Source organism: Colias philodice, chromosome 9 (genome assembly GCF_061535455.1).
Source record: "Colias philodice isolate Cphi_HAF_F1 chromosome 9, ilColPhil1 Martin Lab GWU primary, whole genome shotgun sequence".
NCBI lineage: Eukaryota > Metazoa > Arthropoda > Insecta > Lepidoptera > Pieridae > Colias > Colias philodice.
The window spans coordinates 5,196,332-5,221,168 of record NC_143094.1 but is presented as its reverse complement, the minus strand read 5'-3'; the positions used below and the strand labels follow the sequence as shown (position 1 = coordinate 5,221,168).

General features: G+C 34.4%; 1 protein-coding gene across 4 annotated transcripts in view; it reads left to right on the top strand.

The window, feature by feature from the left end:
* Positions 1–24,837, top strand: part of Rbp6 (RNA-binding protein 6) — a 404,056-nt gene that overhangs the window by 107,473 nt on the left and 271,746 nt on the right. For all 4 annotated transcript variants that reach the window (XM_089699035.1, XM_089699037.1, XM_089699038.1 and 1 more), the window contains exon 3: positions 11,036–11,117. In XM_089699035.1, coding sequence (XP_089555161.1) covers positions 11,036–11,117 — 82 coding nt within the window. The remainder of the gene's footprint in view (positions 1–11,035; positions 11,118–24,837) is intronic.

Here is a 24,837-nt window from a genome sequence, read left to right as displayed (position 1 = left end):
TAATTTTAACGCGATGACTTAGAGCACCTTTAAAAACCCATTTCACGCGAAGCAGCGGAAGTTGTAATTCGAAAACATTTGCATTTGAAGATTAAATAAGTTTAGTTGATGTAAGTAGTTTGCTTGGTAACAATTTATTAGTTCAGAGTGTAGAACTACGAATAGCGTTAAGATGTTTTCAATAGAACGCCAACAACGGAATGTAAAGTTTCGCAATAGTGCGCTCTTGGATCGTGCAATTATTGCCAACCGAGTCCTGATTGAATTCTTAGGTCAAGTTTGCTCTGAGTTTGCATAAAAGACCCCCTGCAAATTAACAATTTTCCTTGTTAAGGATTTTTCTTTCGTGTATTTTGAAAGTTGCTGTAATTAATGGAAAAGTGGTAAAGTTCCAGTTTGCGAAATCCGAGCACCGTTACGTACGTATGAATCCATTTATCGCTGAATTTAATGTGGACCATGTAATATTTTCTTGAAACGTTCAAAATTGACCGGGCGCTGCATTTCGTTAGCACGCATGTCATGTATGGAAGTTCCGTCCGTGTTTTCGGTAGACTATTCTGAATTTAAAATGGATTCGTTTATAAAGGCATTTACTAGCGTTCGCATTTTCGATGAGGGGATACGGCAGGTGAGTGACTTGTTTGCGAGTGGCTCGCACAGTACGGGCTACAGCGCGAGCAAAACGTAGCGCAGTTTAGTCGAACGATGCTGTTGTAGCGCCCTCTATAAATCAGCTGCGATTGACGCCTTCCTACAGGGAGTGATCTATTCCGCCGTCTCGATTATACTGCTATACTTGAAAGGATTTTTCTGATAAGTCCGACGTCGAAATACATTGCGATAGACTGGAGAATTGATATTTGCACTTTATCATTGTTCTCATATTTATGGATGTACCGGATTTTTTTTTTTAAATAAATTTAATACGTATATAGTTGCCTTTTCAAGAATACGGAGAATATGTAATCACAACTTCGAGCAATCACTTAACAAATAATATATAATTGACTTACAAAATCATACTATTAAATTATATTACTTATATTTTTTCTGTTTGTTTCAGGTAATACATCAACGTCGACCAGCCAATAGAAGGAACCTCATTATGGAGCATTTGGAATATATTTAAAAAAATTGATAATAAACATATTTTGATGAAGATGAATTCGGTCACGACGCTACTGATATTATATATTATAACTTATGTGATTAAAAATCCCTTTTTCATGCTAGTAAAATTAATATAGCTTAACTAACCATAAAATGACACGTGATATAATAAAAATACAATAATGAAATAATATTTAATCAGGTTATCTTCATATTTTCTCAGAATGAGTTAATTAAAGACTAGATACAGAAAGCGAAAGTATTTATTTTATAGAAGCAATACAAAATATTTTTCTAAGAATTACGGAATGAAATTATAACAAATTTTAGGCTATTATTGGCGCGATTTCGTGAGGCGTTCACGGTTACATTTAATATTTTATAAAGTCGCCTCACGCGCCGTCTTCAACGGACCCTGATTGCTGTCCGATCGAAATTATATTTCCCTAGCACATCCAATGCGCGCTGGACAAGATTGCCTTTCGTTGGTATACATGGGCCCGCCGTCTGCTAATGTTACAAGGGAAAAATATCGCTTCAACTACTAGTCCATCTTGGAATATTTATGACGTGTCCCATGCATTATGTTCCCGGATTTGATTTTTTTATTGAATCCATATCTTTTTAGACGCTTCCAGGAACGCATTAGAAAATATTTTCAAGGAAGCTGAGAAAATGTTTATGATAAAATATCTTATAAATTGCTTTTATAAAAATGCGACGTAATTATTAGGACATAACTCAATGCTAACAATAAATTCTACAGAGGTATTGAACATTGTTCAGATGGGTGTATAATAGTATAAAAATACATGATATAAAACAGATATTTTAACTCACAGACAATAACAAAACAACTCGGTATTTCGGTATCCATTTCAATTTAGAAGGGCATGCACAGAAACTTATCCAACTTTGTCTGAAGTTGGAACAAACTCCGTCTTCTGTGGCATTGTCTATTAAATCTGTAAGTCATACTAGCGATGTTTTCAAAACATTCCTAGAATTAATTATGTTTAATATGACTGGAATGGGGTTAACCACGCCGTGTGCCTTTGTGTGCGTTGTTAATTACGTTTGTCTTATATAAAACTTTATCTATTAAGTTGTAAAGAATAACCTCGCGCTATATTTTTAAAGATAATTTATTTATGGCATTTATGCTGTGAAAAAGTACTTACCGTTATTACTGGAGGAGTACAAGAAATAGCTGTAGGTACATAATTAATTAGATAATATAAACAATTTTAATGTCTATACAATTATATTTTAACAGGTTCTTCTCAATATAAAGAACATTTCGAATATGTTAGAAATCATAATTGTTATTTCCTGTGCATACGCACTTTTAGAAGTCGTGAAATCGACTCTAAATAATTAATGTATTTCACGTTTGCCTATTACATTTATATTTATTTTATTTTATTTATTTTTTTTATTTGCCTATTTATTTATTTTATTTTCATTACTTTGGTATAGAGGTAAGTACTGTTTTAGCATACATACATTTACAATGAAATATTTACACCGGATTAAAATATATTTAAGGGGCATTAATATAAATGGTGTTATACATTAATAACAACTATCAAACTACGCCTTAGAGGATGTTTTATTAATGTCACCAGGTGTATTAACAGTCCCCTCCAAGTTACCCTTATTATAAGGACGTAAGATATTCTAACATTACACTCAACTTTACGACTCCAACTGAGGTGGAAAGCTTACGTTTATGAATCTTTAAGTATCTTTTAAAATCCGTATCATGGTGCGTCTCATACGAGCATAGTAAGTGGAGTTACTTTTAAAAGATTTCTAAAATGGGAATACAAGGTGACACTGTTTCACTTGATGCAATTTATTTTAACATTTTTACAGAAACACTTTATGATATTACAAAATAATACGAAATTAGTAAATAATATTATATAGTTTATCTAATATATGGTTTACCTCTTTAGTTCCGTGGTTTCCGCGTAGGATTGTAAAGTCCTGGGTTCGATTCCCGGTGGAGACAAGAGGCTCTGGGCATTACAATTAATGTTTAATTGTCCGCATAGAACAAATCAATATTCAATAGTGAACAGAAATCTATCATCAAAGTTGTATCTTCGTTTTCCAGTTAAAGCTACTTATTATTTATTATTATTTATTTTTACATACATAGATTCCTTACAGCTATGTATTTGTATTACAATATTAATTATAATTAACTTTAACAAAACAATACGCCAATAAAAAGGAATACCAATAATAAGACAATTAATATGACATAGTATTTTTACATTAATTATAACAACGATACTTGAACTTAAAAAACACCTCAAATCAAATTGCATATTTAAATTTGGATGTATGTAATTAAATTTTAATCAAATTATGCTTTCCTTACTTTTTGTATGTAAATACATCGTTTCAGTACTCGACTATAATAACTCACAATATACATAACCCAAAAATCGATCCGGAACAAATCTAACCAACAACTAGGCCAGACAGTAAAAAGTTGTACAAATAAATTACAATGATTTATATAATAATGTCTATTTCTGTTCAGCGTTCAGTTGATACGATAATTTATAATGTATGTAGCGATCTCCACTGTTAGTCTGACTGCTCTCATTCAGGTTTGCTATCAAATGAATGGATGTTTCAAAATTAGCCATGTATCCGTGCCAGCTCATATTAGACCGGGAGATACTGACACAAAATTTCGAGTCATTTGTAACAGGATGGCGGTTCTACAGGGGTCTTAGTACGCAATGACAAAAAGAAAAACGATGACGTGAACGCTGGTACCGGCGGCTTAGTCGCGTGGACGTTAGTCGAACTCGTCGGAAAATAGCGAAAGTCAAACGATTTGTAACAGTATGGCACTTATTTTTCCTGTAAGTTTGAGGATCAACAAATATAAATACAAAATTTCAAAGATCTATGTGTTGGAAATCTTCACTTATATAAATTAATAATAAATTAAGTTTTCAAGTATGACAGCACTTTTTCCCCCTACTAGAAGTATGGTAAATATAATAATGGTCACATTTTATCAAATACTCTCCAAAAATCCAAATGCAATACTGGTACAAAAAGTTTGGCGAAATAAAAATTTTTTGCAGATTTTCGGCGGTATGGCGACCATTTGGAATCGTCCGAAAAGTATGGCATGGCGATTTTCGTAAATGGCTGCACGACGATAGTTACCTGTGCAAAAGTTAGCCTGGTGCAAATGGTTGAATTATTGTTTTATTTAAATCAACACATTCGCGTCGGTATGGCGGGCTGTAAGTCACACCGGAAAAGTATGGCATGACACTACCGCCTACTACTTTTTTATGGGCTATCGGTAAATTCTAAAATTTTTGTGTTACAAATCGTTTGACTTTCGCTATTTTTCCGACGAGTTCGACAAACGCCCACGCGACTATGCCACCGGTACCAGCGTTCACACCATCATTTTTCTTTTTGTCATTGCGTACTAAGACCCCTGTAGAACCGCCATCCTTGTTACAAATGACTCGAAATTTTGTGTCAGTATCTCCCGGTCTATATGTCACTAGAGCCAGTTGTTGACAATTCGGACAATTACTAGGTATTATACATAATATATTGTTAGAAATAAAAATTATTTGAGTTTAATTGCTTGAGTATCGTCAAGTACTTCGTATTTACAGCCTTATAAAAGAAGATCGTCAAGCATTAAGTGGTCAGAACTGAGGGCGACGTCAAATTATTTCAATTCAATAATTTATTTCACTTACCATATTTTACACGCACACGCGCACACTACTCATACATATGCAGGTTAATTATTTGGAAGATTTAGCATACTTTAAACAACCATCCATTCAACAAACAGCTCTACAAAATCCCTCCAAGAGACAAAAAAAAGAAAAAGCACGACTCTCTAGGCTAGTGAAAAGTCCGCGGTAACCGCACATCTCGTACTGGTTGTTAGATTAGTTGACAATGTCAGTATACACAAACTTCGACCGAAGTTCATCTCACTGAAGTTCTAACCGTGTGCCCTTAAATTGAAACTATACAACATCTGCACTGGCTTTGATAGTTATTGAGAATAAATTACCCATCGTCTTGTTTGCTTCGTGATATATATTTGTAAAGTTTGTCTTCTGTCATCCCCTGATGCAAAATTTATACACGTTACCTAACCTCCATCCAGCCTAGCGATCAATTTAATTATTAACAAAGCCAAGGTATGATTAAAGATACATGGAATTGAAACAATTAAGGCAACCATTAAAGTTATTTTGTGCCTTGATTAATAAGGATGTGTGAATATCATAAATACTTTTTGTAGGATTTATTAATACACGAGAAACATATAACAATTAAAATAATGGCGTATATAAAACAATTTTTTGTGCGTTACTCCACAAAAACGTTTTTAGTACTAAATCTATTGCACTTGTTGATAAAAACGAGACCAGTTTGAGTACTTAAATACGCAACAAAACAGGCGTGAAAACTCAATATATCACGAGCATGCACATTATAGTCCAATCTGTGTGTGTCAGTGTGTAATTTATCGAACGATTTTTTTGTGGGAGGTCTCTTGACCCCATAAAAAACAGGCAGGCGCGGGGTAAAATCACCAGTGAGGGCACTTCAAAAGCCGGGCCTACGAGTATTGGAAGTGGGAAAAACAAGCGATCACCACTTAACTCAGACGCTCTGATGACACTTCACACGTACGCAGTGATTTTTACAATGTTTCGCGGCGCTTTATATATGCAATCTCTTTGATGTCCTTTCTTTATTGCGTGTCAAGTGAAATCTTCAGCCACCTCATTTTGCTTTTGATGTAATCTTCAAGTACGAAAGATGGCCAACAGCGCCATATTCTTATTATTTCTCAATGTAAATTTCCACCAGAAGTGTCCTCGAGATACCAAATATCGCGGTAAATTAATGTAACTTTTCAACGTAAAAATGTTGTGAACACAACTGCTTTTATTATATTTGAGCTTGAGAACTTGGGCGAAGCGTCTACAATTATACACTGCTCTACATTAAAAAAAAAATAATAGTCGTAGACAACATAATAAAATATATTTTCAATAAAAAAATTGATCTTTAACAATAATCTGTAATTAATAATTGATCTTTAACAATTGCTGTTTTATAAGAAGCGAGCGTAACTTGGTGTTATATGAAACCAAATCGATTCGATTCGATTCTATAAAAAAAAAGACATTTATCAATAAATATTATGTAAAATGAGTAGTTAATCAAAATTCAATAGTAAAAGTTATCGGAAATTGTATTCGTTTCGATTTTCAGTGTTGATATGTCGAAATCATCCCAAACGAGCGTAGTGGAGCGACTCAGAGATTCGCAGATTCGGACGTGTGCATCTACGTGACTGGCGCCTTGCCAACCACAATACACATTTAATGGGCCGATTTTATACACAGGACACAATTTTAAAGCAGTGTATAAACGCTAAACGTGTCAATAAAACCTTGTTTTATTTCTTATTAGTACTTCACCTAGTGGGGTCTTTCGTTTAGATTTCGTAGCGTGTTCGACGTTGGAATACAGATGCTTACTGTTTTGCTTTACTACGTTTAGTCACTTAGGTTAATAATAAATTTGATAAATAAATATTTATTAAATTAAATTGATACAACTAAAAGCATTGAATAAAAAGTGATAATTTTATCTACCATCCTGTCAGTTTTCTATTACTATCTAAATGAATTGATGCGTTTTCAAAACAATGTGTATTTTCCGATTGAAACTTTTCATCAAACAACGTTTTCACTTGCAATGTGATAGATTTTATTGCCAGTTGTTGAATGCGGCCGTACCAATTATAGCGATAAAATTGAAATTAATTTGATGAAAAAAATAGCGGCAATTTTGTTTAGATGAATAAACGAATTCAGACATAAAGTAAAAGTGAAAATTTACACGCGAAACCAGGAGATAGTTGAGGATTGCGTTAAAATGAAAAATGTTATTTTGTGTCAATTTAGCGCAGCCGTCGCAGAACTATTACTGCAGCACATTTTATTTGCTGACAGCACTGAAAATTTGCGTCAGGCTAAGTGCCAAATTTATAACATTGGACTGTACTACGGAAGGTTTTTACACTAATTGGTTCGGGTGGGCAAGGATTGTTAAAGATAAAATATGCGATGCGAACCGCTTCCGTTTACGATCTGATTGATTGCTTCATTACAGTGGAATTGATTGGGGTCGATGAGCCATTGATGTGTTCGTTGCTGCGATACCTGCCGACCGGATTGTCTTCATTTAAATTCACTTCGTATCAAAACGCAAGCACCTAACTCGTAAATGGAATTAATTAAAACTCATTGCAAAAGTATTAAAACTACATCAAATGTAAAAAGACAGTCTAATAGCAGCAGTTAACAATTTGTTCACATGTTAATAAAGAACAAGAATAAATTCAATAGCTGAAAAAAAGTTTAATTTTTTTAACCATATTGTAGCAGCAGAGTTACATGAATATTTTAAAACTTGACGATATTCAGTATGTGGGTTTGCGACATCCAAAAACGCGCGGTCGGAATTAATTTATTGATGAGTTCGGAATATTTTTGTATTGCCCATTGTTCATTATGTATGACATTGACGGTTATTTTGTGCAGGCTCATCGGGCTAGATTTCAATTTTATGGTAGTTGAGCACATCCACCGCAAAAGGCACTGTTTCAATGTGTGAGTAACATCAAATACGTATTAAATGTTTTTAATATCGTGACTATTTTCGGGCACGAACTTATCGATTATTCGAATGTGGGTAATTTTGTTTCATAATACTACAAAGGGTGGGATCATAGCCTGTTAAAAAGTTAATATGATAAACAGAATTTTCCAGTAAAATGTAAAAACAATTTAAAACGGACAAAGGGGAAGCGAACGATAAATTCAATTATTCGCATAAAAACCGCGTGATTGTGTAACGAAATAAATTAATTGAAATAACAATTTCGATTCTTATTAATTTGGAATACATTTATAAATTCGCCGTTAGACGGTTTTGATTCGTTTCAGCGTCGACCGCGACAAGTTGTTGCGTACTTTCCATGAAATTCGCACAAAAGTTAGTAGATTAAAACTGCCAATTAGGGAGCATTTCAACTCTGAGTTGTTTTAGAATTTTCGTAATTATTCTTGGATGAACAATTAATGGAAAGACGGAAATAAGTATTTCACATTTAATTGCAATATTTTCTTCCAATTATACATGACTTTGTTACTCTACAAAACTTTAGAATATTCCAAAAATATTCTCATATTGCATAATAATCATATTCATAGAATAATCAATTAATATTATTGTTACTTCAATTAATTATAATAAATAATAAGCAATATAATAAGCAAATAATAAAAAGCTTATCCTATTACAATAAATATATGCCGAAAATTAATTGAATAAATCTATAAAAGATAAGCAATTAAGCTTCCATCATTATAATTAACGATACAGCGCATTATTCGTCATAATAATAATCGTTTTATACAGATAATGATTTTTGATAAAACCAATTAACTCTATTGTAGCGGACACTTCACAGTAAAATTTAACATTAAAGTGCTTAATCATGTTATGTGTATGAGTGAACATAATATGAAAGGGTATGTTGTTATTGTGAAGTTTGCTGAATTTCAGCTGCAATTGGAGCAGGCGGGAAGGTCCAATTTAATGGTGGTTGCGTATGACAAATGCCACGTCACCTTTTTATTAGGGTTCCGTAGCCAAAATGGCAAAAACGGAACCCTTATAGTTTCGTCATGTCCGTCTGTCCGTCTGTCCGTCTGTCCGTCTGTCACAGCCGATTTACTCGGAAACTATAAGTACTACAGTGATGAAATTTGATGGGAATATGTGTTGTATGAACCGCTACAAAAATATGACACTAAATAGTAAAAAAAAGAATTGGGGGTGGGGCCCCCCATACATGTAACTGAGGGATGAAATTTTTTTTTTCGATGTACATACCCGTGTGGGGTATCAATGGAAAGGTCTTTTAAAATGATATAAAGTTTTCTAAAAAACATTTTTCTTAAAGTGAACGGTTTTTGAGATATCAGCTCTCAAAGTCGTAAAAAGTATGTCCCCCCCCCTCTATTTTTATAACTACGGGGTATAAAATTCTAAAAAAAATAGAGGTGATGCATGCTAATTAACTCTTTCAACGATTTTTGGTTTGATCAAAGTATCTCTTATAGTTTTTGAGATAGGTTGATTTAACTGTAATTTATTATATTTGCTGCTACGGAACCCTTTGTGCGCGAGCCCGACTCGCACTTGGCCGGTTTTATTCGCTGTTAACGAAATCGCCAGAAAATTTACATATCACTTAATTTAATTATTATAAACACGTTCCGCTCGAACGAACGGAATAAACTGTATCTGCAGATAAAACATTTAATAGATAGAGTTACAATTTATACAGTTGGAAGTGGCTAATGTTCGGAATCTGAAGCTTAAGTAAGTTTCTAACAGCAACAAACTTCAAAGAACGGAACCCGAGGAAGCGCATAAAAATCCTCGACGTCCGTCTTAGTAGTTGTAAAGAAACAAAATCTCCAACCCTCCATTTCTCGAGAAGTGCGGTCGAACAATTCAGGTACCTCGAGCTGTGTTCAGATGAAAATGCTACTCGCTGGCCAAATGCTAATTTTATGGTGGTTGAACAACTGTGCCGAATTCGCGTCACTGTCCTTCACAGAGCTGCCCCCTGGGTATCATCTGAACCAACCGGTACGTCATGTAGGTCAACCCGGATAGCTTATGGAAAACTGACGCGCTTCGCCGTGTCGATAAATCTAATCGAAATCGCGCAGCTCTTTAAATCCGAATAACATGTGATCGCACACTAAGCTGAGCTGATTAATGGTAAAATGTACATTGAATCGTTACTTTTCATTACTGTTTCGAAGTGCGGTACCGAGCCGAGAGCCAGATGGTCAGATTAGAAAAGTTCACTGCGAAACAAGTCCAAAATCGACTTTAAAAGCATAGTCCAAACATTTGGTTTTAGAAGTGGCGCCACGAATTGAACGCAAGTTTAAATTGGAATGTAACCCACAATAAGCTTTCGTGATTGGCCTGTTTGTTCTTAATTAGTATTAATCGGAAACCCTTGAGGGAAACATAATAAAAATTAAATGCATATATCATACGTAATTTTATCAGATAGGATAAAGGTTCAACATTTAATAACAAAAATATTACCTACTATTATATAATTATACATCATAGAAGAATTTTAATGATAATGAGCTGAATACATATTTATGAGTCCCACATAAAAATAAAAACAGTTCATCTGTATCATATAAGTAATATAATATTTTTAATAACTTCCATTGAAATTAAACGCCAAACGTATATTGGTTCAGGAAAATAGCAGCATTAATACAAACTATCAATTACTTATCATCAAAATTTGCAATCAAAATAATGCGTCGACTGCACGGTTATTATGTAAAATGCGCCTAAAAACGAGAATATGCATCGCATGAATTCTCATTATACAGCGAGTTTATCCACATTATCTGTTACTAATTTATATGAAAATCCATTTCACTATTAGAAACTGCTAAATATTTAAACTATTTAGAGCCATGATACAGTAGAATAAAATTAAGCACAGTAATTTCATTTTAATAAAGCACATGATATTCATATTTTGATCGGTCGTAAAAATATTGCGTAAAAAAAATAATTAAAAATTTTAAATTTTCAGATTACATTCTACCCAATGAAGTATATTTAAACAGATTAAAAATCCTGGCTGGATTTAAAATATTTTTATGAAATTGAGCTGCTGTTGCGTAGCGTCTGTTTATTGTTATTACATTTTTGGTGTAAATATTTAAAATTATTTCAGATATTAAAGATGAATGTTTCTTCTTTGCAGAAAGCCTACGAGATTACTTTAGTAAATTCGGCGAAATCACAGAAGTAATGGTTATGAAAGATCCCACCACAAGGCGGTCGAGGTATGTATCTAATGTTTTTTATTGACTTAGGGCCGATTTTTCAATGCCCAGATAAACAGCTAGATAGACTTTATTCTTCAGTTAACAAAATATTCAATTTTTCAATAGACGAATAGGACTTATCTATCGAATAACTACGTTATTTGAGGAATAAATCTATTTGCCGCTCCAACGGCCAGATAGCGCGCTATTCGACTGTTAGGCGTTTGAGTTGACAACTGACGCGTCAAATTTGAGATATTTTCGTATGTCATAACATAGAGCGTAGAATTATTAACAATTAAACCTCTTTCTATATAATTATTATCAATTAAAATCATATTGAAATTGATGTTTTTGATAGTACTGATGACCATGCCATTGAAAATTTGCCGAACGCTGCCTTTAAGTATGTCGTTTCCATCGTAAAATATATAAATTGAAACACAAATTTAACCAAACTCTTTACTCGAATCAAAACAACAATCAACAATCATAGAAGACAAGTGCACTCCTGACGTGAGTCATAATGACGGTAGTTGACAAATTGCTAGATTTGACTCTATCCCGCTCCAACCTGACTAATTTAATATGTTTGTTTCGCCACTCCGAGAGCAGTGCTGCCAATATGGAAATATTTGGTCAGATAGTTATTCATCAAATAAATCACGATTGAAAAATAGGCGAGCCGTAATGAGTTAGATAAATAATTGAATAAATCTATTCGAGGGGTAGTTATTAGACTGTTTATCTCGCGATTGAAAAATCGGCCCTTAAAGATATTTATATTTTACCGTTTGTGTAACATTTTGTGTGTCTTAATACCTTTCGTAAGTCTTAAACAAACTTAATAATAATATATAATGCCTAGGTACCTATTGGAGTTAGTTCAAGGTGCCTAAAATTTATTATTGAACACGAAATTAATGTCTGAAGTTGGTTCTTAAAAAGTTGTTCCAACCAAATAATACAGTAGCTACGTTCCAAGCATTTAGAAATGAAGTTATTCTAAATCAAACATTCAATTTTCAAAGCAGGTATTATTTCCTCTGAAACTACTGAATTCCTTTAATAGTTGCCTCGTTATTTGATATCGTTTTATCTCATAGTTCATAGAGGAGGAGGTGGTAATTTGGAACCCCACTTTGTTTTTTGAGTATTTTAAGAAACCTATTTGACTAATCATCACAAAACTGTCTTTATATATTTAAAAACTTATTGGCTTTTATATTAGAAACTAATTTATATTAAAAAATACACATAATACGAAATAATTTGCTTTATTAGAAAAAATAACAAAAATGTGTTCGGAGCTCTGGTGCTGGTATTATGGAACCCGGGTTCCAAATTACATGTATGGAATAAATTTACTTGCAAAAATCACATATATAATACTCCGCGTCGCATCCTGAGCATTCAATATGCGCCCACAACCTACATGATTGGCACTGAATCCAAGTTTCACCCTGTTGATCGTTAGAGTAATTTTCAGAACAAAAAATGCAACAAGCGTCATCTTGGTTTGTGGGCTGGGCATACGCGGTATAATTTTCTGACATAACAGTGTCTCCTGAAGAAACAGAAGATTCAGAATCCGATGAGGTAAAATCCTGGCTGTTTAGAGGAGCTCTTGAAGACTTTGAAATAGTCTGCCCACCACTACGCCCACGAGCTCTTCCCCGACCTCTTCCCCGACCTCTTCCTTGACCTCTTCCTCTCTGCGCTATAGACTTGATTGACTCCTCAAGTTGCTGTTTGTAAGGAGACCCAGTCAATAAAGTAGCAGCAGATGACTTACGGCCTCTGTTAGATCTTTTATTCTTGGGTGTCGGCACCGGTAAGATGTGTTCAGGAAGAACAACAGGATTGCTATCAATCACTTGCGGGGATGACTGATTTGCTTGTCCACTAGGGCCTGGTTGAGGTTCTGGCTGTGGCATTTGAACAGCAATATGCGTACTAGTAGACGGTAGATGAGGGTCATCATCAGTAGCTTGAAGAGTGGTCTCACCTGTGCTTGCTATGTAGTCGACTTCAGTAAAAACGTTTCTGTTAATCGGGTAAATACCAGTTACCCTGAACCCATTTACAGCAATAGCTCCTGTTTGGCACCTGAGATAAGCACGTCCCAGCAATTCAGATATTTCGTATGGAGTCAATGTCTTGTTGGAATTGAGTAACCACTGTCTAATTTCTTCACTGTAGTACGTTTTCAAAGGACCCATAAAAGACCTGTCAAGAGGTTGCATCTTGTGTGTTGAATGTGGAGGTAAACTAATAATTGTGACGTTGTTAGCTCTAGCTGCCATCAAAATATCTAAATTGCGTGTATGTGAATAATGACCATCAAGAATTAATAAAACAGGCGAGGCTTCAGTCGGGTGGGTCTTTTCAATGAAATGATGAAACCAGTCAGTAAATAGATTTGCCTGAATCCATCCTGATGGGTGACATCTTCCTATAGAACCTGGCGGAGCTCCTTTCATCAACGTTTGCGTCATGTTTTTGCGTGGAAATATTAACAACGGTGGAATAAATATGCCACTTGCGCTCATCGCTGATACAACTGTCACCAATGATCCACGCTCAGCCGCAGTTATGGTACCTACTTGCCTTTTCCCTCGCAGACCAATTACTTTAACTATTTTACTTTGTACGATAGAAAGCCCTGTTTCGTCGACATTAAAAATTCTCTCGGGAGGATAATTATGTTTTTCGAATTCTTCTTCAAGAAGGTCAAAGAACTTATCCACTGCTTCTTTATTGAAACCTTGAGCTCGAGCATTGGAAGTTCCTGTTGGTGATCGAATGGACAGTTTATCTTTGTGCCGTAATAAGAAATGATCAAGCCAAGCTCGCCCGGCTATGTTATTTCGAAACGGATGTTCAATATTATTTTTCACAGCCAACTGATAGGCCATTTTACGAACATCCTGACGGGTCAAGCCATAAAATTTACTTTCCATAAGGAGAAGGTATGATACAAGGCTTTCTTCCAGATGAGTTGGCAGGACAGGTCTTCTTCCTATAGTAGTATTTACAACCTCATCGGGAGGCTGGTCACTGTGCACAAATCTTTGCAAAGTAGTTTTTGGAACGCTATACAGTTTAACTGCTTTTTTCAAACCCATTTTCTTTTCTCTCACTGCTTTTACAGCTTCAATCATGTTAGCCTTGCTCCAACTCTTTCTTTTCGACTTCGGCTTTGGTGACAATTGAGTTCGAGGCATGACTAAAACCAAGAAAAAAAGGTGTTGAATACATTGCGGGTATTTTGGAACCCGGTTCCATATTACCTGCACCTATCGGGTTCCAAAATCAAAACCTTACTTTGTTACCAAATAATCAAGAAAACAAAAACTAGTTCAAATAAATAATAAAACTTACCTCTGTCAATGTGAACTTATGCGTATATACTTCCTGTAACACCTACTGTATTTACTTGTAGACAGAAACAAAACTTTTGACAGTATTTGGAAATAAAACTAAAAAACATTTGCAGGTGACACAAAATTTTAACTTCATCTGACATGTCCAATCACGATGCAAAAATGGCGCTAGTGGCAGTAATAAGTTCAATGACATCAGTTCAACGTAATTCCATAGTTTTTTAACAGATGTCGTTGTCTATTATTGGGATATTAAGGGGTTCCAAATTATCAGCAGGTTCCAAATTACCACCCCTTCCTCTATTTGGTGGAATCTATTTTGCGAATGCATTGTGAAACTGTTATTGTCTAATATAAATGAAGCATGGAAACATTTGAAGTTCGGTAGTTATTGCAATAACTATCACGGTGAACAACAATCAAGGCACTATGTACACAACCGAGTGGCTTAGGAACTCCCGAGACAAGAAATAAGTTGTCAAAGTGTCGAGGTGAAGTTTCTCTGTTAACATCGTCTGCAGTTAGGTAAATCGTTGGTTTCACAACTCAATATTGCCCCGCGCCCCCTGAAATAATATGCCCGAAGCCGATATTGGAGCGGCTCAGCTGTGAATCTAAATGCAGTCTGCAACCTATTACGTACTCCGCACCCTGCTTCAGCCAAATGTAACGTAAACGTCTTTTGTTTATGCTTATTGGTATATTGGGTATCGGTGGCTGTTAAGGTCCTGTTAATTAAACGGCTAAGCTTGCAAGCTATTGTGTGATTCGGTCGAAGTTAAATTAAATTACAGGGGAAACTTGGGCAGCTTCAGTTAATTTTAGGTATCGCAGCGCGTTTGAGTGACGCTTGCGCAGAGTTCAATTGTTTTAAAAGTTCCACCGGGTTGCTTATTTTCTAATGTAGGTAGTGTTCGCATTTTGTAAGAGAAGTTTCATTCAGTTGTTTTACTTTTTGTACAGTTTGTATGAAAAAGGTAACGGAATGTACTTTTTTATGTCATTTTCATATCAGTTGGTGATTTAATTTTTGTAAGTATAAATTATAATCGTTATGTGTCACCTTTAAAGTAAGAGATAACCATTCAAACTAAGAATAATGTAGCAGTGTTATGATCGAAAATTTCTTGTTATTTAATAAATAATTAATAACAAAAAATTAAACCACCAAAACAGCTAGAAACATTCCTTCAAAATCGAGACCATACTCCCACAATCGTAATCTATAAATAATATCAGTTACTATATCTTGGAGCGTATATTTCTTTCGAACAGCCATCAGCTGTGAGATATTGCGTTAAAACAACGAGAAGGAAAATTTCCCGCTCTGTTTTCGGTTTTAAATCTTTTGCGACAATGTTCCCTGGCTAGAGGCGAAATGTTTTTAGGTCGACACCTTATCGTAATCGTAAATCAAGTGGACATAGGCGAAGGTTGAGATGTACAGCCGGTGTGCTGTAGTGATAACAGTTCCCGTAAACAAGCGGCAATATAAAAGTCAACTTTTTGGTTCGTTATTTCGTGTTTGTTCAGAGCTGAGTAAGTCGTGGAGCGTCGAGGTGCCTTTTTATATGGTAGTAAATTATCGAGAAATGATAATGAAATCTCATTTCGCTTAATCATTAGAAATACAATAACTCTACGTCGAACTAATTAGTAAAATTCCGAATTTTTATATTTAAATAATTTTAAATGTCAAGGCAAACTATACCGTCCAATTTACGTTTTGTAGTATCATTTATAGTGAGGAAAAATTCAAATAATAATTTTCGTCGTACACAAAAATCAGAATAGAGCACTGAAACGTCTACTAAACTTGTAAAAACAGAAACAAAACCATATTAAAAAAATATATGTGGTAACATAGTGCACAATTACACAGATATTTATCACCAGAACATATTTTACACACAGCCTGAAATACAGCGCCATAATTCAAACGTAAGAAGCGAAACGCTTTCAATATCGAGCAAAGTTAGTCACGTCAAGTGTCTCTACGCATAAAGTTGCCCTAATTCTTCACGACGCAGACTAACTTTACCCCTGGACTTTCCCAAACTACAACTTATGCAAGCAAAGTAAATCAATATCCAAAGTCAATGAATCAGGAGTAATATATTCGGGTACATAATAAATGTGCGCTACCTGAAGGCAATATCTGAAAAATTTGCCTGCTCGATATTGCTTACAAGGGAGTTTCCTTTCTACCGAAAATTTAATGCGTCGTTCGCATTTTTATAGAAAGAAGTAGGTAACTGAAATAATTTGCGCCCGGTGCTATATTTCCTTTTATTTATTTTAATGGTGGGTCTCCTTTTTGTTTTTACAAGGATTTAGGGAAATGGATTTGCGAGAAGCACGTGTGAACTTTGGATATTAATAAAAACTTATTAGGCGTGAAACAGTGGGAATTGGTGTTGTTTTCTGTTTATTTTTTTAAAGAATTGTTAGAATAATACTTTTATGTTTATGTGACTGTAGATATTTGATGCATACTTCAGATGAATTCTACCCTATTCCCAAGTTCAGTAAATTATTTGACGCGTTAAAACAAAGCCCTTTATCATAATTTTATGGCCAAAGTTTCCGAAGTTAAGACGCCCATTTCGTGTTAGAGGGTCGAGCAGATGATATGATTTGTGTCGTCAAATTTCAATGACAAATTACATTTTTAATTAGGTATCGAAGCGGCGGATTTTAATACGAGCACAGTTGAGCGTTTACAAACGCAGGCCATCTTTCGGGCTTATGCGATGCGGCTGAATGTAAGTTTATATCATACTCGGAGCTTACAGCGGCTTACAGCGCGTCTCCATTCACGCCTATTTCATTCGTTTCGCTTTCCACTAAAATCTAAAATCAATAAAGGATCACGGTATAAATGCAAAGATTACTGGGCTCGCTTTTCGCAAGGCGTGAAAAATGTACGCGCCATTACGTGAACCGTCCGAAATAAAACCGCGAATCACTATGAGACTGTAAGTAGCACCATAAAAGGAGGATCCTTCGTCGGAATCGCTTCGGCAAACACCTACAGAGGAATGGAGTGGTGTTAAATGAGAGGGATTGAGCGTCCCCCGCGACCCTGCTCGCCGCGCGCTGCTCGCAGACGTCACCGAACCGCGACGCCATATCTTAGCAGATACGAGACCGGCTGAAGTATTTAATTCATGCTCGAGAGCATCACTTCAACACGACTCATTGAGCAATAGTTGAATTGGATCCGTTTGCTATCATTTTATTTATGTGATTTTGATAGACGACATCATTTGAATATTTATATTCCGTTTTACATGGAGCTAAATATTTTTATTTGATTATTGTATGATATTTTGTTATTGGAATGGAAATTGTTATTTGTTAGATACTACGCTTCGAAAATTGATCAATGTTTGTCTAAACAAACAGGAAATGAAAATAAACTACTTTTTCAATATGCCCATTACTGCAAGTTTCTGTAGTATTTGCAAGGGTGTGTGTTTTCCGAGATTTTAAATTACATCGCAAATCGATGTATCAAATTTATATCGAAATCTTCACTACAATTTTGACTTATTAATAATGGCTATAATATGACTCTATCAATATGAATTATAATACAAATCTGAAATAAATTGTATTGGACCTATATCTACCTAAATGTTTAAATCTGCTTAACAGACTAGCTCAATGACCGTGCTACAGCCCCTCCGAATTTATTCTAACTGGTCACGCAAATAATATTAAACCAGTAGTAAATGCTCTTAAAAGATTTTACATTCTATTACTTAATAAAACATGCAATGTTTTATCAAAAACTTTGTTTTACTGACAAATATTTCACATACTATCAATTTTTTAACACCACCTTCTCAACATGACACTGGCATAATTGCGTAAAGCAAAATTGGTATGAAAAAAAACTTTTGATTACTATCATCACTCGATTTTCCCACCACGATCTAATACGGAATTTCGAAACAATGTCACAATTATAGGGACGTTAACTACCTAGCTATCGAGTACATAATGATGCAATAGAACTATAAACAAACTCACTCTATTATTTACGAACAAAAAACAAAAAGTTGTAACGTGCCTTTATAATAATGTTATGTTGTGTAAGTAATTATGTTAAGCGCATATTAAAAATTTTAATACCATCACGGTAGACAGGCGTGCCAATTAAAACTTTACGGATAAAAATTAGTGAAATCAGTATACTCTTAAAACTTAGTAAAATTTGTGCGGTAGCGTTCATTACTAGTTCGATAATCGGTTGGAAGTGTGCGATGCATAATCAAGTGGTAGTCTGTGAGCCGTTTGCCCCCTTGGTAGGGGGGAGTCATAAAACTATTACAGCACCATTCTGTGCACTACGCTGGCTTCATTAATCGGCCATCGTATGAGCTATCCTGTTATTATGATATGACGGTAAGTCGACGAATCGCCCTTCCATCGCTACACGAACACCAGGTGTTAAGTGTACGACTATCTATTATAATTAGATTGTATGTGAATCGGAGTTTGATGTTCAAATAGGGCGATAGTGTAAATTAAATTTTTAATTTGTACAAACAAAATATTACCTGTCATCTACGTTGTTACACGTAAAGTATAACGTAGCCCTTGGTATTTAGGTAATTATAATATTTGGACGGTAACATTTTCTACTGAAAATAATTATTTAATATATTTAATAATTTATTCCTTTCTCCAAAGAATATCAATTTGTTCAATTTGAAATAAAATTGTGCATTCTATTTCTATTTTGGTACTTATGAAATCTCAATTTAAATATTCATATAAGCAAGACGCTAGTGAAGAAGGTCTGGTCTTGAAGAATGCTCGAAAATTCTCGAAATTTTTCAAGTAGTTCTCAAATCGTTAGTATGGACGAGGCTTGACCGTCGCGTTCAGGCGCAGTAGATTGGTTGGATCTAACAAGATCTGTGCTCTAGTTCTATATGATATTACCTTTCTATTTGCTTAAATTGACTGGTACTTAAACTGATAATAAAAGAGGAACCATAAAATTCAAGTTATATTTTAGAGTCACCCTTAAGGTGACCTTTTCAAATGTTTAAAAATATTTGGAGATCGTTTTTTCGTATTGCCTTTATTTCTGCTCTACATATAGGAATAAGTACAACTCATTTTTTTAAATATGATATTTTGCCATATCTGTTAAAAATGCATCAATGTAGTAGACAGATGAAGTAAAGAGAAATATAGTAGTAATTCTGTTCAACGCAGCCAATATGAGCCAAGTCAGCATCACGCAAATACCAAATAAGCCGCTCAAACATGTATTTATAAAGAATATCGAGACCGCAAGAAACGATGCGACATACGTGAATGTGCATGAGGATCTGCCGATAGATTAATTTATACGGACATGCCGGCCGCGGCGTGCCAAGGATTAACCAATGCAATACTGGACGCGAACAAATAGGCACCATTACATATATGTACGTGATTAATACTTGCGTCAAAATGCTGAGACTCATTCTTGGAGATCTATTTTGGAAAATTAATATGCATATTGTTGCTTGACCCGAAGTATATGGGTTTGTTTTGAGGTTTTGAGTGAGATAGATGTTGAATGTTCGTTGCTTTAAGATTTGTGTATGATGATGGGTATACAAATTATAATTGTAAGTATAGATTACATTGAACATAGTTAATCTATAATAGTTGATCTAGCAATGTTGTAAGCACAGGTTGTAAGTGACGTAACCAATTGTTTTTTTTTTATCTGAGTATAAAAATTGCTTGTCGCTGTGTGATGTGACTTGGCTGCCTAGAATATTTATTAGAATAACAAGGAGGAGAAAGATTAATTGTTTAAAATTGAAGATAAATAAAATAACAATAAGTTTAAATTAGGAACATAATTTTAATTTTCACGATCCTGAAAATCAAACATATTTGCCCTCCGCTTGCAATGGTTACGTAAAAACGCTCTCATATCGATAGCATTCTTCAAATCCGTAAAGTAAAATGATTAGAATGAATATGTAATCAGAGCTATGCATATAAAATTATCATGAATATCAAATTGCGGTATCCTAGACAGCGTTGATTGTCACGGTCTTCATTTATGAATATTCCACGGCATTATATTATTTTAACAAATAACATCTATTGGAGTCGTGCCAATAAAAACTTGTTAATTTTACCCGTGACTCGTATAGAATGAAGGCTTGGACATTTCCACCTCATGTTTTATGTATAACGGTACATATAAGCAATCTCACTATTGGAAGTCTAGACGCAGTGTGAATGAGATGGAGTGAAATATTGACTTCTTTAAAATGATGCACAATTTTATTGAACATTTGAGATAAGCTTTAGTTATTAAGTTACCGTTTGCTATGAGATTGTCTCTGTAAGGAATATTGGATGATTTATGTTTTCTTGATGCTGCTGTTATTTTTATGCGATTGTTGTAGTATATTATATTATAGCTTTATATGAAATTCTATGTATAAGCTAGCGCCATTATAAGCATTTTGTGATACACACGACAGCATTTAAACGGAAAATGGCTTCTAGATTGCAATGCCTATAATATTATTATGATAACCACAGAAAGAAAGTGGTTTATATATTTATTTTACTTAACACAGAAAAAAACTAAGTAGTAAGTATAATACAAAAATATGCTCTATTTTATCCCAAACTAGCGGTCCGCCCCAGCTTCGCCCGTGGTACCTACATGTTTACGTTTTTTTCATAAGAACCATCCTCGTACTTCAAGGAATAGATTCCGCAGCGCACGCGATGACATAATTTTTATTAAGAAATTTTTTATACCTTGGGTTACATTATTGCATTTTTGGTAAGGATCTCTAATTTTTTTGAAAATGAAATATAGCCTATGTTGCTCAGTGAAGATGCAGCTTTCTAATGGTGAAAGAATTTTTGAAATCGGTCCAGTAGTTTATGCGTAAAAACCATACATACACACATACATAATTACAAACCTTTCCTCTTTATAATATTAGTATAGATATCATTCGAAGTATTTACAACTGTTTTAACATCACATCTTGTTATCATCATAGTTCGACGAGAACGAAGACCAAAATATGATCAAACGCGGTTTTAGCATATATGATATTAAAGATTTAGTGGCGGAATAATTCACAATTCATTAGATCGGCGATGGGTATTTGTGTCCGGTACATTGCTTTTTATTACATCATGCTAGCGCATGCGTCAAGACGTTGGTTAGGAACAAAATATTATGTGGAAATTCGGATAGAAAATCAAGATGGGTTCTGTAATTGAGAGTAATTGGGTTTAAAATATTCAATTATAAATGATTTAAATATTCAGTAAATAATTTAATAAATATGACCATATTGTAAGGAATAACTATGATTGAATTTAACTCTACCTATCAATGTAATAAAAGTATTTTTACTTTTTAGGAGATATATCCATTATTCAATTCAACTTATACAACAGTTTCGTACTCGTAATTATTAAAACTCATATATGTATTATGTAATTTTGTCTAGTGCACAAGCTTTTCAAAAGTTAGTACCATGTATGCATATCAAATAAAATCACCTACCACTTTACAAAAAGATTCAAACCACCGTTTCAATTGTTTCGTTTTCAGTGTATACAAATAAATATCAAAAAGACAAACGTTCAAACGTCGCTAACGTAAAACCGGCCGGCCAAAAGCTAGGATATTTCTTAAAACTACGGGCGGCAGATTGTCGTAAATATATCAAGGGCTGTCACCGCGAAGGTACGTGCCCACCTTGGGGCAACCATTACAACTATAAAACAACGCTTTCGGCTCTTGAATTTTACCCCAGCTTGTATAAAATGCTTCGAACATTCGAAAGTTTATCGCGATTTGTAGTTGCGTTTAAACAAATTAGGAACACTGCTAATTGGGAAATGGGCACTATGGAATTATTTATTCTGACTGTCGATTGTTTTCGCATTATTTTTGTAAAGATGCGTTTTTATAATTATTTAAAATTTTGCAAGTATCAAAACACTTTGTGTTAAGAAAAACATAATATGGAATGGCCCTCAATCAAATGAATACAATATGTAAAATGTCCATGACATGTTTCACACGTTCAATAAACACATATAAACTGTTGTCGAGTTGCTGATTGTAAAATTATTGATCGTGAATTTGTAAGTACTACTATGAATATGAATTATTTTGTAAATTACTTGTTTTTAGTTCTATTGATTATATCATGTTATGGGTAATTTAGTCCATTAGTTATCAAACTAAAGTTATTGACATAATTTTCACACACAAACGTTCAATTCATAAAAATGTCGTAGAGACGAAAATCATACAGTTGAATAACCGCAAGAATGTCATAAGAAAGTAAGAAAAATTAAGTTTCAGATAGCTCCGGTCCTGTTAAACAAATGTTGAGTAGAATATACGATTACGTGTCATAAGTTTTATGCCCCTAAAGTTTCAAAGTAAATTCAAACATCCACCGATAAATCTTGGCGACGCTCGGAACGATTTCATTTTCGAATTTCAGGAGCGATTGCCTCCACTGTTAAAGTTTGCTTGAAAAATGTTCGCGGACGATTGACTCGGTATAAACGGAAATAAAAAGTTCTCTGTTAGAGCAATAGCGTTGTACATTGCGCATATAAAGTAAAGAAAAAGCGCCAAAGAGGATCACAATTTGAAACGCTCCTGGATTTTCGCAGACTTAAAATTGTAACCAACTTTTTAAACCGACCTGCTATTGTGAAACTTCTCTGCCGATGGACTTGCATTCATCTTTACAACGTTTAAGGCTTAACTTTGCATTCATAATTCGTTCCTAGAAAAATAAGGCGCCTTCGTGGAATACATAAATTTTATTAAACTTGAACTCTAGTTTTAAAACAACCTTATTCGGCCGAGCAATAAGCGTAAACGCAAAATTCATGACGCGAAACTCTAATTCAGTTATACTAGAGTAGCGGAGCTGTTTTCCGTATTATCATTACTAAACAGCTTTTATTATTCCACGATATTTGGCTACAGGGGCCTCACACGCGCGCTAATGGAATAAAAAGTAAGGTTACAAAGTAAAAAGATACAGAGCATCACCCGCGGCAGCGCTTCGTGCGAATTTGAACTGAAAATTTTATACGTTCAATCTATTCTGAGCGCCTTTATATTGGTGTCTCACGATCCCTACTCTGCTCTGTAAGGTTTCGTTTTCAATTATTGCCCACTTGTGGAACGAGATTCAATGGAAAAACAAAAACCTAAGCAAGAGATGATATTTTATAGACAAGCTTTATACAATGTTTACTGCAGTACGATTTGTTCTTGAGCGAGATCTGTAACGTTCTAAGAAAATTATTGACGGAACGTGCCGAGGCGGAGAGTTTTGCTGACAAGTATATGAATAATAAGCATTGTATTTACACACCGCTTTATGATAGTAATCTTTTGAATATGCTGTGTTCGAGTAGTGTATTAGGTGGGATTTATTTGAAATTACGCGCTTCGTGATTTTATCAGAATTCGAATTATGAACTGAATTCATCTATACGTATAGATATTGTAAACTACAAGTATGCATTCATATTTTAAAGCATTTTAATTGTATGTAAAGTGGTTAAAAATACAATACAATTTTTTTGCATGCATACATATTTATAACTGGATATTTTTAACCTTTCAACATAAAAGATAACTCATTTATGGAACGTAGCAGTGTAAAAAACTTTTACGCCTACAAAATAAAATTAAAATGCCATATATTTTCATGGCAACATGCAAATTAGTTTCGATGCTTTGTAATGCGCCGCGCGACGCCCGCGAACGTGAAATCTTAAACGTAATAACAGTATTTTCATTTTTAAATTATGAAATACAAATACCTACATGAAATCTTCATAAATTAACCTTATCGCATGTAATGTTTATGTTTGCGACTATCGCTACCTAATATTTATGTAAATGCAACCCTTTAGCGTGAATTATTCGAAACGTTTGTTAGCGAGCCACATACTGCCGTCATTTTATAAATGGACGTGTTATTTTTGCTTTCTTAATTCGACTTCCCTAACGCCATAATCTCATAAAACGCTTAGCTATTTGAAATTCAAATAGGTATCAGTTATCAGACTTGTATATCTTCGTGTACCCAATGTATTAACATAATATTGTTTGTTGTACGATGTAAAGATAACAGAGTCGCCCCAAAGCGAATTACACAAAAACGATCGACTCAATTTAGAATTTCAGCTCATAGTTTTCCAATTGCCGTGCCGCTTGAGCAAGAACGGGTCATTTGAACGAATACGCTTTTATCAAATGCAATTCCTTTACGAAAAATGCAAGTTGAACAACAGTGCAAAACACAAAG